The sequence below is a fragment of the Ranitomeya imitator genome, chromosome 3 (genome assembly GCF_032444005.1).
Source record: "Ranitomeya imitator isolate aRanImi1 chromosome 3, aRanImi1.pri, whole genome shotgun sequence".
Classification (NCBI taxonomy): domain Eukaryota; kingdom Metazoa; phylum Chordata; class Amphibia; order Anura; family Dendrobatidae; genus Ranitomeya; species Ranitomeya imitator.
The window spans coordinates 343,166,638-343,185,033 of NC_091284.1; the positions used below are offsets into that span (position 1 = coordinate 343,166,638).

Below are 18,396 nucleotides of genomic sequence, written 5' to 3' on the forward strand. Positions count from 1 at the left end.
AGCTTCATTAAGAAGAATGGATGGTTTTGACATTAAAATGGCCACTCTAGGTGTTTTCCTGGCCCCCACTCACTGCCGACTATGCTGCCCCATTGACTTGCATTGGGTTTCGTGTTTCGGTCGATCCCGACTTTACGTCATAATCGGCCGATTTCACTCGACCCGACTTTGGACATAGTCGGGTTTCGCAAAACCCGGCTCGACTCTAAAAAGGTCAAGGTCGCTCAACTCTAATAATGACTGTTAGCAAGATGAAAAGACAAACGTAGGAATGAAATAGATTCAGCAAAGTGAGGCCCGATATTCTAGACAGAGCGAGGATAGCAAAGAGAACTATGCAGTCTACAAAAAACCCTAAAACGAAAACCACGCAAAGGGGCAAAAAGACCCACCGTGCCGAACTAACAGCACGGCGGTGCACCCCTTTGCTTCTCAGAGCTTCCAGCAAAAGTTAATAGCAAGCTGGACAGAAAAAACAGAAAACAAACTAGAAGCACTTATCTAGCAGAGCAGCAGGCCCAAGGAAAGATGCAGTAGCTCAGATCCAACACTGGAACATTGACAAGGAGCAAGGAAGACAGACTCAGGTGGAGCTAAATAGCAAGGCAGCCAACGAGCTCACCAAAACACCTGAGGGAGGAAGCCCAGAGACTGCAATACCACTTGTGACCACAGAAGTGAACTCAGCCACAGAATTCACAACAGTACCCCCCCCTTGAGGAGGGGTCACCGAACCCTCACCAGAACCCCCAGGCCGACCAGGATGAGCCACATGAAAGGCACGAACAAGATCTGGGGCATGGACATCAGAGGCAAAAACCCAGGAATTATCTTCCTGAGCATAACCCTTCCATTTGACCAGATACTGGAGTTTCCGTCTAGAGACACGAGAATCCAAAATCTTCTCCACAATATACTCCAATTCCCCCTCCACCAAAACAGGGGCAGGAGGCTCCACAGATGGAACCATAGGTGCCACGTATCTCCTCAACAACGACCTATGGAATACATTATGTATGGAAAAGGAGTCTGGGAGGGTCAGACGAAAAGACACCGGATTGAGAATCTCAGAAATCCTATACGGACCAATAAAACGAGGTTTAAATTTAGGAGAGGAAACCTTCATAGGAATATGACGAGAAGATAACCAAACCAGATCCCCAACACGAAGTCGGGGTCCCACACGGCGTCTGCGATTAGCGAAAAGCTGAGCCTTCTCCTGGGACAAGGTCAAATTGTCCACCACCTGAGTCCAGATCTGCTGCAACCTGTCCACCACAGAATCCACACCAGGACAGTCCGAAGACTCAACCTGTCCTGAAGAGAAACGAGGATGGAACCCAGAATTGCAGAAAAATGGAGAGACCAAGGTAGCCGAGCTGGCCCGATTATTAAGGGCGAACTCAGCCAACGGCAAAAATGACACCCAATCATCCTGGTCAGCGGAAACAAAACATCTCAGATATGTTTCCAAGGTCTGATTGGTTCGTTCGGTCTGGCCATTAGTCTGAGGATGGAAGGCCGAGGAGAAAGATAGGTCAATGCCCATCCTACCACAAAAGGCTCGCCAGAACCTCGAGACAAACTGGGAACCTCTGTCAGAAACAATATTCTCAGGAATGCCATGTAAACGAACCACATGCTGGAAGAACAAAGGCACCAAATCAGAGGAGGAAGGCAATTTAACCAAGGGCACCAGATGGACCATTTTAGAAAAGCGATCACAGACCACCCAAATGACCGACATTTTTTGAGAAACGGGAAGGTCAGAAATGAAATCCATCGAAATATGTGTCCAAGGCCTCTTCGGGACCGGCAAGGGCAAAAGCAACCCACTGGCACGTGAACAGCAGGGCTTAGCCCTAGCACAAATTCCACAGGACTGCACAAAAGCACGCACATCCCGTGACAGAGATGGCCACCAGAAGGATCTAGCAACCAACTCCCTGGTACCAAAGATTCCTGGATGACCGGCCAGCACCGAACAATGAAGTTCAGAGATAACTTTACTAGTCCACCTATCAGGGACGAACAGTTTCTCGGCCGGACAACGATCAGGTTTATTAGCCTGAAATTTCTGCAACACTCTCCGCAAATCAGGGGAAATGGCAGACACAATGACTCCTTCCTTGAGGATACTCGCCGGCTCAGATAACCCCGGAGAGTCGGGCACAAAACTCCTAGACAGAGCATCCGCCTTCACATTTTTAGAGCCCGGAAGGTATGAAATCACAAAATCAAAACGAGCAAAAAATAACGACCAACGGGCCTGTCTAGGATTCAAGCGCTTGGCAGACTCAAGATAAGTAAGGTTCTTATGATCAGTCAAAACCACCACGCGATGCTTAGCACCCTCAAGCCAATGACGCCACTCCTCGAATGCCCACTTCATGGCCAGCAACTCTCGGTTGCCCACATCATAATTACGCTCAGCAGCAGAAAATTTCCTGGAAAAGAAAGCACATGGTTTGAACACTGAGCAACCAGAACCTCTCTGTGACAAAACCGCCCCTGCACCAATCTCAGAAGCATCAACCTCGACCTGGAACGGAAGAGAAACATCAGGTTGACACAACACAGGGGCACAGCAAAAACGACGCTTCAACTCCTGAAAAGCTTCCACGGCAGCAGAAGACCAATTAACCAAATCAGCACCCTTCTTGGTCAAATCGGTCAATGGTCTGGCAATGCTAGAAAAATTACAGATGAAGCGACGATAAAAATTAGCAAAGCCCAGGAATTTCTGCAGACTTTTTAGAGATGTCGGCTGAGTCCAATCCTGGATGGCCTGAACCTTAACCGGATCCATCTCGATAGTAGAAGGGGAAAAGATGAACCCCAAAAATGAAACTTTCTGCACACCGAAGAGACACTTTGATCCCTTCACGAACAAGGAATTAGCACGCAGTACCTGGAAAACCATTCTGACTTGCTTCACATGAGACTCCCAATCATCTGAGAAGATCAAAATGTCATCCAAGTAAACAATCAAGAATTTATCCAGATACTCACGGAAAATGTCATGCATAAAAGACTGAAAAACAGATGGAGCATTGGCAAGTCCGAACGGCATCACCAGATACTCAAAATGACCCTCGGGCGTATTAAATGCCGTTTTCCATTCATCTCCCTGCCTGATTCTCACCAGATTATACGCACCACGAAGATCTATCTTGGTGAACCAACTAGCCCCCTTAATCCGAGCAAACAAGTCAGAAATCAATGGCAAGGGATACTGAAACTTAACAGTGATCTTATTAAGAAGGCGGTAATCAATACACGGTCTTAGCGAACCATCCTTCTTGGCTACAAAAAAGAACCCTGCTCCCAATGGTGACGACGATGGGCGAATATGTCCCTTCTCCAGGGACTCCTTCACATAACTGCGCATAGCGGTGTGTTCAGGTACGGACAAATTAAATAAACGACCCTTAGGGAATTTACTACCAGGAATCAAATCGATAGCACAATCACAATTCCTATGCGGAGGTAGGGCATCAGACTTGGACTCTTCAAATACATCCTGAAAGTCCGACAAGAACTCTGGGATGTCAGAAGGAATGGATGACGAATTAGACAAAAATGGAACATCACCATGTACTCCCTGACAACCCCAGCTGGTTACCGACATAGAGTTCCAATCCAATACTGGATTATGGGTTTGTAGCCATGGCAACCCCAACACGACCACATCATGCAAATTATGCAGTACCAGAAAGCGAATAACTTCCTGATGTGCAGGAGCCATGCACATGGTCAGCTGGGCCCAGTACTGAGGCTTATTCTTGGCCAAAGGTGTAGCATCAATTCCTCTCAACGGAATAGGACACCGCAAAGGCTCCAAGAAAAATCCACAACGTTTAGCATAATCCAAATCCATCAGATTCAGGGCAGCGCCTGAATCCACAAATGCCATGACAGAATACGATGACAAAGAGCACATTAAGGTAATGGACAAAAGGAATTTGGACTGTACAGTACCAATAACGGCAGAGCTATCGAACCGCCTAGTGCGTTTAGGACAATTAGAAATAGCATGAGTAGAATCACCACAATAGAAACACAGTCTGTTCAGACGTCTGTGTTCTTGCCGTTCTACTTTAGTCATAGTCCTGTCGCACTGCATAGGCTCAGGTTTACTCTCAGACAATACCGCCAGATGGTGCACAGATTTACGCTCGCGCAAGCGACGACCGATCTGAATGGCCAAGGACATAGACTCATTCAAACCAGCAGGCATAGGAAATCCCACCATTACATCCTTAAGAGCTTCAGAGAGACCCTTTCTGAACAAAGCCGCTAGTGCAGATTAATTCCACAGAGTGAGTACTGACCACTTTCTAAATTTCTGACAATATACTTCTACATCATCCTGACCCTGGCATAAAGCCAGCAGATTTTTCTCAGCCTGATCCACTGAATTAGGCTCATCGTAAAGCAATCCCAGCGCCTGGAAAAATGCATCAACATTACTCAATGCAGAATCTCCTGGTGCAAGAGAAAACGCCCAGTCCTGTGGGTCGCCGCGCAAAAAAGAAATAATAATCAAAACCTGTTGAATAGGATTACCAGAAGAATGAGGTTTCAAGGCCAAAAATAGCTTACAATTATTTCTGAAGCTCAGGAACTTAGTTCTGTCACCAAAAAACAAATCAGGAATCGGAATTCTTGGTTCTAGCATCGATTTCTGATCAATAGTATCTTGAATCTTTTGTACATTTACAACGAGATTATCCATTGAGGAGCACAGAGCCTGAATATCCATGTCCACAGCTGTGTCCTGAAGCACTCTAATGTCTAGGGGAAAAAAAAGACTGAAGACAGAGCTAAGAAAAAAAAATGATGTCAGGATTTCTTTTTTCCCTCTATTGGGAATCATTGGTGTGGCTCCTTGTACTGTTATGGCTGGCAATCAGGCAACACAGCGTGCAGTAATCAGCGCACATACAGAGATCTGGCAAAAACCAAAAACAATAGGACGAGCTCTGAGACGTGGAATCTCTGTAGACTGCAGTACCTGATCTATCCTCACACAACTATAAGCAGCAGTGGATTGCGCCTATCACTACCTATGCAACTCGGCACTGCCTGAGGAGCTGACTAGCCTGAAGATAGAAATACAAGCCTGACTTACCTCAGAGAAATACCCCAAAGGAATAGGCAGCCCCCCACATATAATGACTGTTAGCAAGATAAAAAGACAAACGTAGGAATGAAATAGATTCAGCAAAGTGAGGCCCGATATTCTAGACAGAGCGAGGATAGCAAAGAGAACTATGCAGTCTACAAAAAACCCTAAAACGAAAACCACGCAAAGGGGCAAAAAGACCCACCGTGCCGAACTAACAGCACGGCGGTGCACCCCTTTGCTTCTCAGAGCTTCCAGCAAAAGTTAATAGCAAGCTGGACAGAAAAAACAGAAAACAAACTAGAAGCACTTATCTAGCAGAGCAGCAGGCCCAAGGAAAGATGCAGTAGCTCAGATCCAACACTGGAACATTGACAAGGAGCAAGGAAGACAGACTCAGGTGGAGCTAAATAGCAAGGCAGCCAACGAGCTCACCAAAACACCTGAGGGAGGAAGCCCAGAGACTGCAATACCACTTGTGACCACAGAAGTGAACTCAGCCACAGAATTCACAACATTCCAGCTACACACAGTGAACATGAACTTCCTGTGTTTTTTTGCTTTTTAACAGTGTATTATTAGAAATAAAACACTACTGCTGGAGACAAAATCTCATGCACTATTAGCCAGTAGTAAATAGTAGCTGTTACAATATACAGTTGGGTGAAAATGTGTTTGCCCCTTCCTGATTTCCTATTCTTTTGCATGTCTGTCACATTTAAATGTTTCAGATCACCAAGCAAATTTGAATATTAGACAACGACAACAAAAGTAGACACAACATGCAGTTCTTAAATGAAGATCTTTATTATTAAGGGAAAAAGAAATCCAAACCTATAGGACCCTGCGTGAAAAAGTGATTGCCTCCTAAACCTAATACCTGGTTGGGCCACCCTTAGCAGCAGGAACTGCAATCAAGCTGCAAAATAGCCCCAGACAATCACAGCAACCACCATATTTTACTGTTGGTATGATGTTCCGTTTATGAAATGCTGTGTTACTTCTATGCAAAAATTAATGGGACATACAACTTCCAAAAAGTTAAACTTTTTTTCGTCAGTCCATGGAGTACTCTCCCAAAAGGCTTGGGGATCATCAAGATGTTTTCTGGCAAAACTGAGACAAGCCTTTATGTTTTTATTGCTCAGCAGTAGTTTTCATCTTAGAACTCTGGCATGCAGGTCTTTTTTGCCCGGGCTCTTTCTTATGGTGGAGTCATGAACACTGACCTTAATTGAGGCAAGTGAGGCCTGCAGTTCTTTGATGTTTTGGGGTCTATTGTGACCTCTTGCATGAGTCATCGCTGCGCTCTTGAGGTAATTTTTTCATCAGCCACTCCTGAGAAGGTTAATCACTGTTCCATATTTTTGCCATTTGTGAATAATGACTCACACTGTGGTTTGCTGGACAAATAAATGCCCTTATTTGTTCCTGAATTTATTTGGATTGTGGCATGTTGTCTAGCTTTTGAGGTTCTTTTGGTCTGCTTTACTTTGTCAGGCAGATTTTATTTGAGTGATTTCTTGATAGAGAAATGGTGTGGCAGTAATCAGGCCTGGGTGTGGCTAAGGAATTTTAACTCAGCTTCCCAAAGATGTATTAAACCACAGTTAATTTATGTTATAAGAGGGGGCAATAAATTTTTCACCCAAGGCTTTGTAGGTTTGGATTTTTTTCTCTTAATAATAAAGACCTTCATTTAAAAACTGCATTTTGTGTTTACTTGTGTTATCTTTGTCTACTATTTAAAATTGTTTGGTGATCTGAAACATTTAAGTGTGGAAGACATAAAAAAGAATAGGAAATCAGGAAGGGGACAATTTTTCACAGAACTGTATACAACAATAAGCATTATTCCAACAGTTTTACCTGCATATGTGTAAGCCAAAACCAGTAGTGGGTAACAGAATGCAGAAGTGGTGACGCGTTTCTATTATACTTTCCTTATGATTGTTCCATTCCTTGTTTTGGCTTACAGATACTGAGGCAAACAACATACATAATATTCAAGGTGTGCACGCCACAGAAACTGACAAAGCCACCAGCTAAAATGTATGGTACGGCTCCGAAGACAGCTTGATAGATGTGCACCTGATGTTTGCCCCTGATGCTAAATGTGAATTCAGTCTTATCTGTGCTGATCCAGCAAAAATTATTTATGACTAGTGTTGAGCGATACCGTCCGATACTTGAAAGTATCGGTATCGGATAGTATCGGCCGATACCCAAAAAATATCGGATATCGCCGATACCGATATCCGATACCAATACAAGTCAATGGGACGTCAAGTATCGGAATGTATCCTCATGGATCCCAGGGTCTGAAGGAGAGGAAACTCTCCTTCAGGCCCTGGGATCCATATTAAAGTGTAAAATAAAGAATTAAAATAAAAAATATTGTTATATTCACCTCTCCGGCGGCCCCTGGACATCAGCGGGAGGATCCGGCGTCCGGCACGGCTTCTTTCTTCAAAATGCGCGCCTTTAGGACCTGTGGAATGACGTCCCAGCTTCTGATTGGTCGCGTGCCGCCCATGTGACCGCCACGCGACCAATCAGAAGCCGCGACGTCATTCCTCAGGTCCTAAAAGGCGCTCATTCTAGGACTTTAGCTGAGGAATGACGTCGCGGCTTCTGATTGGTCGCGTGGCGGTCACATGGGCGGCACGCGACCAATCAGAAGCCGGGACGTCATACCACAGGTCCTAAAGGCGCGCATTTTGAAGAAAGAAGCCGTGCCGGACGCCGGTTCCTCGCGCAGATGTCCAGGGGCCGCCGGAGAGGTGAATATAACAATATTTTTTATTTTAATTCTTTATTTTACACTTCCGATACCGATACCCGATATCACAAAAATATCGGATCTCGGTATCGGAATTCCGATACCGCAAGTATCGGCCGATACCCGATACTTGCGGTATCGGAATGCTCAACACTATTTATGACGTTAACATTGAAATGGTGGATAGTATAAATTATATAAAACATAACATTGTATAAATATCTATTACATACATTGTAATTTGTAGGACTTAGGTTTATGAAGGTGGGAACTTCAACATAACAGCTACAGGTAATCATGAATCTAAGGCACATCTGAAAAGAACTCCAATGCCTTGACTCAGTCTCCAGCTTGGATATTGCCTACAAAAAATCAACAAATATCATAAGCATTCACATTTAAGTGTTCTACATACACACACAAACACACACACAAACACACACACAATACACATAGACAAGCTGTAGTTTGAATTATATCAGGGATGACATTTGATCTTATTCTTAAAGAACCCCTTTATATATGTAAAAGTCTGTTATAAGACAAAGAGGTTCTGAAATCTACTGCCAGCCTTTGAATGTAGCAATTCTAAAAGTTAATATCGACCTTTTAACCCCTTCACCAAGAAGCCTGTTTTCTCTTTCCTGGCCAGGCCAAATTTTACAATTCTGACCAATATCACTTTATATGGTAATAGGTCTGGAACACTTCAACATATCACAGTGATTCTGAGATTGTTTCGTTGTGACAAATTGTACTATGTTAGTGGTAAATTTATATTTATTTCTGAAAATATCCAAATTTTATTGCAAGTTTTTAAAATGTAGCAATTTTCTAACTTTCAAGTGTTATATTCTAAAACCAGTTAGTCATGCTGTATAAAAATAATTTATAACTAACATTTCCCATATGGCTACTTTACATCAGCATCAGTTTTCAAACCTAATTTTTTTGATTAGGAAGTTAGAAGGTTTAAAAGTTTATCTGCAATTTCTCATTTGACCTACAAAATTTACAAAAACTTTTTTTTACAGACCACATCACGTTTGATATGACTTTGAGGGGCCTATATGACAGAAAATAGCCAAAAGTGACACCATTTTAAAAACTGCACCCCTCAAAGTGCTCAAGGTCACATTCAAGAAGTTTAGTAACCCTATCACAAGGGTAGCAAGAGAAAACGTACCATACAATTTGCTGTGAAATTTCTCCTGAGTACACCGAAACTCCATATGTGATGGAAAACTACTGTTAGGATGCGTGGCAGGGCACAGAAAGGAAGTCGGGCTAAATGACTTTTGGAGTGCAAAATTGGCTGTAATAGATAGCGTATGCAATGCCATGTTTGCAGAGCCCTTGATGTGCCTAAACAGTGGAAACCCCCAACAAGTGACCCCATTTTGGAAACCACGTCCCTTAAAGAATGTATCTAGGGGTGTGGCGAGTACCTTGAATCCACAGGTGCATCACAGAATTTTATATTGTTTAGCCTTGAAAATAAAAAAAATACATTTTTCCCACAAACATGTTAATTTAGCCCAAAATTTTTCATTCTCAGAAGGGTAAGTGAACTCTACAATTTGTTGTGCATTTTATCTTGAGTATGCAGATACCCTATATGTGGTGTTAAACTACTGTTTGGGCATACGGCAGGGCTGGGAAGAAAGGAGCACCAATTGAATTCCGGAGCACAATTTTAGCTGAAATAGGCAGCGGATGCTAAAAGTTTGGTGAGCATCTTGAACCAACAAGTACTTCACAGAATTTTATAACGTTGAGTCGTGAAAATGAAAAAATACATATTTCCAGCAAAAATCTTGCTTCAGCCCCCAATTTTTCATTTTCACAAGAGTACCAGGAGAAAATGGATGATACAGTTTCTTGTGCAATTTGTCCTGAGTACACTGATATACCACATGTGGTGGAAAACTACTCTTTGAGCACCCAACAGGGTTCGGAAGGGAAGGAGCGGCAAGAGAATTCTGCATTGCAATTTTGTATGGATCAGATTGCGGATACCATGTCATATTTGAAGAGCCTCTGACATGCCAAAACAGCAGAATCCCCCACAAGCGTAACCATTTTTGAAACTACAGCTCTTGAGGAATTTATCTAGCGATGTATTGAGCCTTTTTAATGGAAAGGTGATTTACTTAATTAGTTAACATTGGGCTAAGTCAGTTGAAAATTACAATTTTTTCCACTAAAATATTACTTTGGTCCCAAGTATGTGTTATGCAATTTCTCATGAATGCGCAAATACCTCATATATGGTTGAAAAATCTACTTTTGAGGTACAGTGCAAAGCTCAGAAGGGACGGAGCGCCATATTGTAGTGCACATTTTTCTGGAATGGTATGAGGCTGTCAAGTCACATTGGCAATGCCATTGAAGTGCCAGAATAGCAGAACCCCCCAATTAAGTGACCTCATTTTACAAACTACACCTCTCAATAAATTTATATAGGGGTGCAGTGATCATATTGATTCCATATGTGTCACAAAATTTCTTACCATTGGGTGGTGTAGAAATAAAAATAAATTTTTACTATAGAAATTTTGTTTTATCCCTAGATCCTACATTGTGATGCATGGAAATGGGTAAAAAGAACACCAAAATTTGTCATACAATTTTTGCTGCATGTGGCAATGTATTGCAAACGTTTTTACATGTACTGAAGGCACATATCCAAACATACCCATTTTAACCTACGGGGCTGGGAAGTGGGAACTTTTTTAATAAAGTGTTGAATGAAGGAAAGTGTCTTTGTTTTATTTTTCTGTGGTTTATGTGCATGTTCTTTTCAGGTTTCCATTTGCTGGACTACATCGGATTAGCTGGACTACATTGGACCTGCACAGGATTTTTTTTTCTGACATCTGATGTACTATCCGGCACATTAACCCAAGGAACACTGTGATCAAACATGATTGCAGCATTCTGGCGGAGGGGGCTCCCTGCGTGCTTCCCTGAGACCCTGAGATGTGATCGCTGTCTTCCGAGGGTCTCCTCCGTTCTCCTCCCTGCAGGCCCTGGATCCAAGATGGCCGCAGGGGTCCTTCCGGGTCCTGCAGGGAGGTGGCTTGTCAGTGCCTGCTGAGAGCAGGCGCCGGTAAGCCTCCTGCACTGCCTGTCAGATCGCTGATCTGACATATTGCTTTGCAAAGTGTCAGATCAGCGATCTGACACTATATAGTGATGTCCCACCCTGAGACAATGTAAAAAAGTTTAAAAAAATTACATTGTGTAAAAATATTTTTTTTTAAATTCCTAAATAAGGAAAAAAAAATAAAAATAAATATTGTTCCAATAAATACATTTCTTTATGTAAATGAAAAAGAAAACAATAAAAGTACACATATTTAGTATCACCGCATCCATAATGATCCGAAGTATAAAACTGTCCCACTAGTTAACCCTTCAGTGAACACCGTAAAAAAAAATGAGGCAAAAAGCAATGCTTTATCATCATACCGCCGAACAAAAAGTGGAATAACACACGATCAAAATGACGGATATAAATAATCATGGTACCACTGAAAAGGTCATCTTGTCCAGCAAAAAACGAGCCATACAGCATCATCAGCAAAAAAGTTATAGCCCTCAGAATAAAGCGATGCAAAAGTAATAATTTTTTATATATCTTTTATTGTATAAAAGTGCCAAAACATAAAAAATTATATAAATGAGGTATCACTGTATTCGTACTAACCCGAAGAATAAAACTTCTTTATCAATTTTACCAAACGCTGAACGGTATAACTGCCCCCTCCAAAAAAATTCATGAAGTGCTGGTTTTTGTTCTTCCTGCCTAACAAAAATCAGAATAAAAAGCGAACAAAAAATGTCATGTGCCCGAAAATGTTACGGTGGTGACGTAAAAACCATTTTTTGCAATAAAAAGCATCTTTTAGTGTGTGATAGCTGCCAAACATAAAAACACGCTATAAATATTAAATCACCGCCTTTGTAAGTGAAAAAAAATGTGTTTATTTCCATTTTCCCATGAGGGTTAGCGTTGGGGCTAAAGTTAGGGTTAGAGTTCGGGCTAAAGTTAGGGGTGAGGCTAAAGTTATGGTTAGAGTTGGGGCTAAAGTTAGGTTTAGGGTTGGGGCTAAAGATAGGTTTGGGGTTGGGGCTAGAGTTTGGGTTAGGGTTTGGATTATGCTTACAGTTGGGTTAGGGGTGTGTCAGGGTTAGATGTGTGGCTAGGGTTATGGGTAGGGTTGTGATTAGGGTTAGGGGTGTGTTGGGGTTGAGATTAGGGTTAGGGGTGTGTTTGGGTTAGGGGTGTGGTTAGGGTTATCATTAAGGTTGGGATTAGGGTTAGGTGTGTGTTGGGATTAGGGGTGTGTTGAGGTTAGGGGTGTGTTGGGGTTAGGGGTGTGTTGGGGTTATGGGTGTGGTTAGCGTTGGGATTAGGATTTTGGGTGTGTTTGGGTTAGGATTGGAGTTAGAATTGGGGGTTTCCACTGTTTAGACACATCAGGGGCTCTGCAAACGCAATGAGATGCCCGCAGACCAGTCTGCATTGTAAAACGCCACTTCTTCTCTTCCGAGCCCCGACGTGCGCCCAAACAGTGGTTTCCCCACACATATGGGGTATCGGCGAACTCAGGACAAATCGGACAACAAGTTTTGTGGTCCAATTTCTCCTGTTACCCTTGGGAAAATAAAAATGTGGGGGCTAAAAAATCAGTTTTGTGCGAAAAAAATGATTTTTTATTTTCATGGCTCTGCGTTATAAACTTTAGTGAAATACTTGGAGCTTCAAAGTTCTCACAACACATCTAGATAAGTTCCATGGGGGTCTAGTTTCCAATATGGGGTCACTTGTGGGGGGTTTCTACTGTTTAGGTACATCAGGGGCTCTGCAAATGCAACGTGAAGTCCGCAGACCATTCCATCAAAGTCTGCATTCCAAAATAGCACTCCTTCCCTTCCGAGCCCCGACGTGCACCCAAACAGTGGTTTCCCCCCCATATTGGGTATTAGCATATGCAGGAGAAATTGCACAGCAACTTTTGGGGTCCAATTTCTCCAGATACCTTTAGGAAATTAAAAAGTTGGGAGAGAAATATCATTTTTGTGGGAAAAAAATTATTTTTTAATTTTCACAGCTCTATATTATAAACTTTAGTGAAACAATTGGGGGTTGAAAGTGCACACCACATATCTAGATAAGTTCCTTAGGTCGTCTAGTTTCTAAAATAGGGTCACTTGTGGGGGGGTTTCCACTGTTTAGGTACATGAAGGGCTCTCCAAATGCGACATGGCGTCTTTTCTCAATTCCAGCCAATTCTGCTTTGAAAAAGTCAAACGGCACTCCTTCCCTTCTGAGCTTTGCCATGCGCCCCAACAGTGGTTTACCCCATATATGGGGTATCAGCATACTCAGGACAAATTGCCCAACAAGTTTTCAGGTCAACTTTCTCCTGTTACCCTTGGGAAAATAAAAAATTAGAGGTAAAAAGATCATTTTTGTGAAAAAAATATTGTATTTTTACGGCTCTACAATATAACCTTCTGTGAAGCACTTGGGGGTTCAAAGTGCTCACCACACATCTAGATAAGTTTCTTAGGGGGTCTACTTTCCTAATTGGTGTCACTTGTGGGGAGTTTCCACTGTTTAGGCACATCAGTTGCTCTCCAAACGCGACATGGCGTCCGATCTCTATTCCAGCCAATTTTGCATTGAAAAGTCAAATGGCGCTCCTTCACTTCCAAGCTCTGCCATGCGCCCAAACAGTGGTTTAACCCCTACATTTAGGGTATTGGTGTTCTCAGGACAAATTGTACAACTTTAGGGGTAGTCCAATTTCTCCTATTACCCTAGGTAAAATAAAACAAATTGGATCTGAAGTAATTTTTTTGTGAAAAAAGTTAAATGTTCATTTTTTTAAACATTCCAAAAATTCCTGTGAAGCACCTGAAAGGTAAATACATTTTTTAAATGTGGTTTTGAGCACCTTGAGTAGTTCTGTTTTTAGAATAGTGTCATTTAGGGTTTTTTCTATCATATAGGCCCCTCAAAGTGACTTCAAATGTGATCCCTAAAAGAAAATGGTGTTGTAAAATTGAGAAATCGCTGGTCAATTTTAACCCTTATAACTCCCTAACAAAAAAAAAATTTGGTTCCAAAATTGTACTGATGTAAAGTAGACATGTGGCAAATGTTACTTATTAAGTATTTTGTGTAAGATATCTCTGTGATGTAAGGGCATGAAAATTCAAAGTTGGAAAATTGCGAAATCTTCACATTTTTCACCACATGTTTGCTTTTTCACAAATAAACGCAAGCAATATCAAAGAAATTTTACAGCTATCATGAATTACAATATGTCATGAGAAAACATTGTCAGAATCACCTGGATCCGTTCATGCATTCCAGAGTTATAACCTCATAAAGGGACAGTGGTCAGAATTGTAGAAATTGGCCCGGTCATTAACGTGCAAACCACCCCTGAGGGTAAAGAGGTTAATAACCTGGTGAACCAGGAAAAGTGTCTCAGAGTGTTTATTTAAATAAAGTATTTTTAGTGTGTGTTTCCTTTTTTCTTAACCAGGGTTAGAATTGGAGCATTGCATGTGATGTTCCTCTTATGGGGTGGCTGCAGGATGGTATTTTCAGGCTGGGAAGGCCCCAATAAATAGAAACATTGGGGGGACCCACATCATTTTTTTCATTTATTTATTAGGTTAATAACTGAACAGCAAGCAACACACAAGGCACTCATACCTCACTGATATCTTATTATTTATCTGTTATCTATATATCTATATATATTTTTGCACATCTTTAACACATAAAAATCTGTAATTTCTATTCTAACTTCTATTCCTGTACGTGTCACACAGACGGCACACATGTACCCACAAATCGCACACATATGGTACACACAGATGGCCAACAGAAAACTACATGGTTTAAGTGGACTCATGAAGGGGGCCTAAAGGTACCGTCACACTCAGCGACGCTGCAGCGATATAGACAACGAGCCGATCGCTGCAGCGTCGCTGTTTAGGTCGCTAGGAGACGTCAAACATGGCAACAGCTGAACGATGCAGGAGCGATCCAGTGACGTAACGGCGACTCACTTGGCATCGTTGCTTTTGCTGTCAAACATGACTATACACGCCGACCTGACGACCAAATAAAGTTCCGGACTTCTAGCTCAGACCAGCGATGTCACAGCGGGATCCAGATCGCTGCTGCGTGTCAAACACAACGAGATCGCTATCCAGGACGCTGCAACGTCACGGATCGTTGTCGCTCTCGTTGCAAAGTTGCTGAGTGTGACGGTACCTTTAGTGACATGTCTTGCATTGGTAATGCCTCCTTTCACTTAAAGCAAGCTCTGGCAGATTCTGGTGCAGCTCTATGGCTGGCTCATAGATTTACACAACTCATTTACATACTAAGAAAAAAATGTAGATTTCTCTGGAATAAAATTTCTGATCGCAGATATAATTACATCATTTTTTTCATCTTATGACCTACATGCCCACTTACATGGCTTAGGAGGGGTTTATCCTACTGACAGATTCCCTTTCAATAGGTATATAATATCTTAATAACGTTGACTCACCATGTTGTTTTGCATGAAAGTTTCATAGCTAGAAGGTATATCACTATAATTGGTAAAGAACATTAGAAAACTCAGAAGGAAATCCATTGACTGTAAAGCCAAAAATGGCATAACAAGAGTTCCTCGATTCTAGAACATAAAAGAAGACCTCAATTATAAAGTGAACAAAAACATTATAATAATGTAGCCACTTGTGTTTTAATATTTCACTACTATTTACTATTGCAATACTTTTTCATTTTTATACTTAAAGATAAAGAATTAAAATTTATAAAATTCTTAAATGGGTTGTTCCATTAAGAAAGTACATTTCAATCAATAATAATAAGTTTTACTATTGGATGTGTTAAAAATATTCCTGTGCTGAAATAATCAGGGGCTCACAGCTTCTGCTTTCTTAGGTAACACATTTTCATGCCGGTTTTACCACAGACGTGAGCGTTTTTGCCACATCTACAGCCCACAGAGCTCATCATAAATCAAGTCAGTTATATAGGAGCTCCAGTGGCTGCGGAGCTTATATATCACTGACATGACTTATGATGAGCTCACAGGACTGGTGACAGGTGACACTTGCTCTTATGATAAAATGGACAGGCAAATGAGTTCACTCAGAAAACAATTGTTGCGAGTCCCTGTTGTTTCATGTATATACTTACTTATCATAAGAGACTTATGCTTTCTCCACTAGCTTATTATTATTCCAAGAACTATTGATTTGTACTTTGTTCTTGGGACGACCCCTTTAAGTAATTTTTAATATACACTTTTTGATATATATGTATAACATCGAAATTGAAAAACCAAGAAAAGTCATGTATATGTGAAAATCAGGAAATCAATACATGTGTTAATGATATGCAAATGATGAAAAATGGAAACAAAGATTTTGAAAATGTCACAATTTATTCAGTACCGAATATGAGTGCCATACACAGAAATACGCACTCGCTTATACACCTTAATATGCTATCATTTAGGTTATTATTGTCTCTCTGGGGATTTATTTGCAACGCTGAATGCATTTGGGCACACAAATCTTCAAGATCCACTGTTGGCAGCTCCCTTTGCAACTGCCATCAAATGATGCCTCAGATGTGCTCATTAGACAAGTCAGGAGATGCTGCAGGCCATTGCAGCCTGTTTAAGCCATGCAAACTGCTCACAGTTCAAGAGCAACATGTGAACTGAGGTTGTGTTGCCTAATGGCTCCTGGGACACTTTAGAGAAATTACTGCATCACTGCTTCCACCACCAAATCAATGTTATGACAAGCTGTCAATGCACTTGGAATAATGGCCAGAGAGGTCCAGACAGTACCCCTTTCTGCCATTGGACAGAATAGTATGTTCCAATGGCAGATCCCCTGCTTTGATGTGGGCTCCAGCGGTGAATCTGCATCAAAGCCGGAACATGTCAACACTGACAGCAGCATTTAATAAGCACTTCCGGCCATTGGGCTGGAAATGCGCACACTTGTGACCCCGTCACGTGATCGTGGGTCATTGGTGCATTGGCATAACAACCAGAGGTCTTATGAAGACCTCTATGGTTGTTGATGCCAGATTGCTGTGAGCGCCACCCTGTGGTTGGCGCTCATAGCAATGCAGTAAATCTGCTACATAGGAGCGATTTGAGCATCGCTCCTATGTAGCAGAGCCGATAAGGCTATGCCAGCTTCTAGTCTCCCATGGGGACTATTGAAGCATGGCAAAAGTAAAAAAAAAATGCTTTAAAAAATAGAAAAAAATGAAAAAATATAAAAGTTGAAATCACCCCCCCTTCGCCCCATTCAAAATAAAACAATTAAAAAATTCAAACATACACATATTTGGTACCGCTGCATTCAATATCGCCCGATATATCAATAAAAGAAAACAAATTCAAAACACCAGAATTACGTTTTTTTGCTTACCGCGACATTGCATTAAAATGCAATAATGGGCGATCAAAGGAACGTATCTGCACCAAAATGGTATCATTAAAAATGTCAGCTCAGCACACAAAAAATAAGCCCTCACCCATCCCTAGATCATGAAAAATAGAGACGCCAAAGGTCTCAAAAAATTGCCCAATTTTTTATTTTTTTTTGCAAATTTTGGAATTTTTTTTCACCACTTAGAAAAAAAAGAACCTAGACATGTTTGGTGTCTATGAGTTCATAATGACGTTGAGAATCATAATGGTAGGTCAGTTTTTGCATTTAGTGAACCTAGCAAAAAAACAAAAACAAGTGTGGGATTGCACTTTTTTTGCAATTTGACCGCACTTGAAATTTTTTCCAGTTTTCCAGTACGCAACATGGTAAATCCAATGGTGTCATTCAAAAGTACAACTCGTCCCGCAAAAAATAAGCCCTCACATGGCCATATTGACGGAAAAATAAAAAAGTTATGGCTCTGGGAATGAGGGAGCGAAAAGCTACCACACACCATAATCATGGGAGTAGGACTACTGTGAAATTCCTTCATGAAGGCCTCTTTATAGCATTGCCCATGTGGTCTCCAAAGCAGAGTCTGGCTATCATTACATCTAAGACAAAAGCAGGACTGATCATTGAAGAGGATAGTGCTTCATTTTATTCTCCACTCAAGACTTTGGATTCAAGCTCTCTGTTTCGTCATGTAATCCAGGTGAGACTTGATGCTGTTGAGATCAGGGCGCTGTGATGGCCAAATCACTTCTAATACTCTGTTTTTTAAATGCTTAAAATAATTCTTAATTACATTGGCTGTATGTTTAAAGTCGTTGTTCTGCTTCAGAATAAATTTGGAGCCATTCAGATGCCTCCCTGAGGTTATTGCATAGAAGATAAAAATCTGCCAGTAATTTTCAGCCTTGAAGACCCCAAGAAATGGACAATGTTTTGGACCATAGATGCAGTGGTTGTTCAAAGA

The 18,396-nt window shown here is 41.5% G+C and overlaps 1 protein-coding gene across 2 annotated transcripts in view; it reads right to left on the reverse strand.

Moving 5' to 3' along the window:
- Positions 1-18,396, reverse strand: part of LAPTM5 (lysosomal protein transmembrane 5) — a 186,186-nt gene that overhangs the window by 102,687 nt on the left and 65,103 nt on the right. For both annotated transcript variants that reach the window (XM_069756797.1, XM_069756798.1), the window contains exons 4-5: positions 15,500-15,628; positions 8,144-8,272 (exon numbers count right to left, since the gene is read on the reverse strand). In XM_069756797.1, the coding sequence (XP_069612898.1) occupies positions 8,144-8,272; positions 15,500-15,628 (258 nt within the window). The remainder of the gene's footprint in view (positions 1-8,143; positions 8,273-15,499; positions 15,629-18,396) is intronic.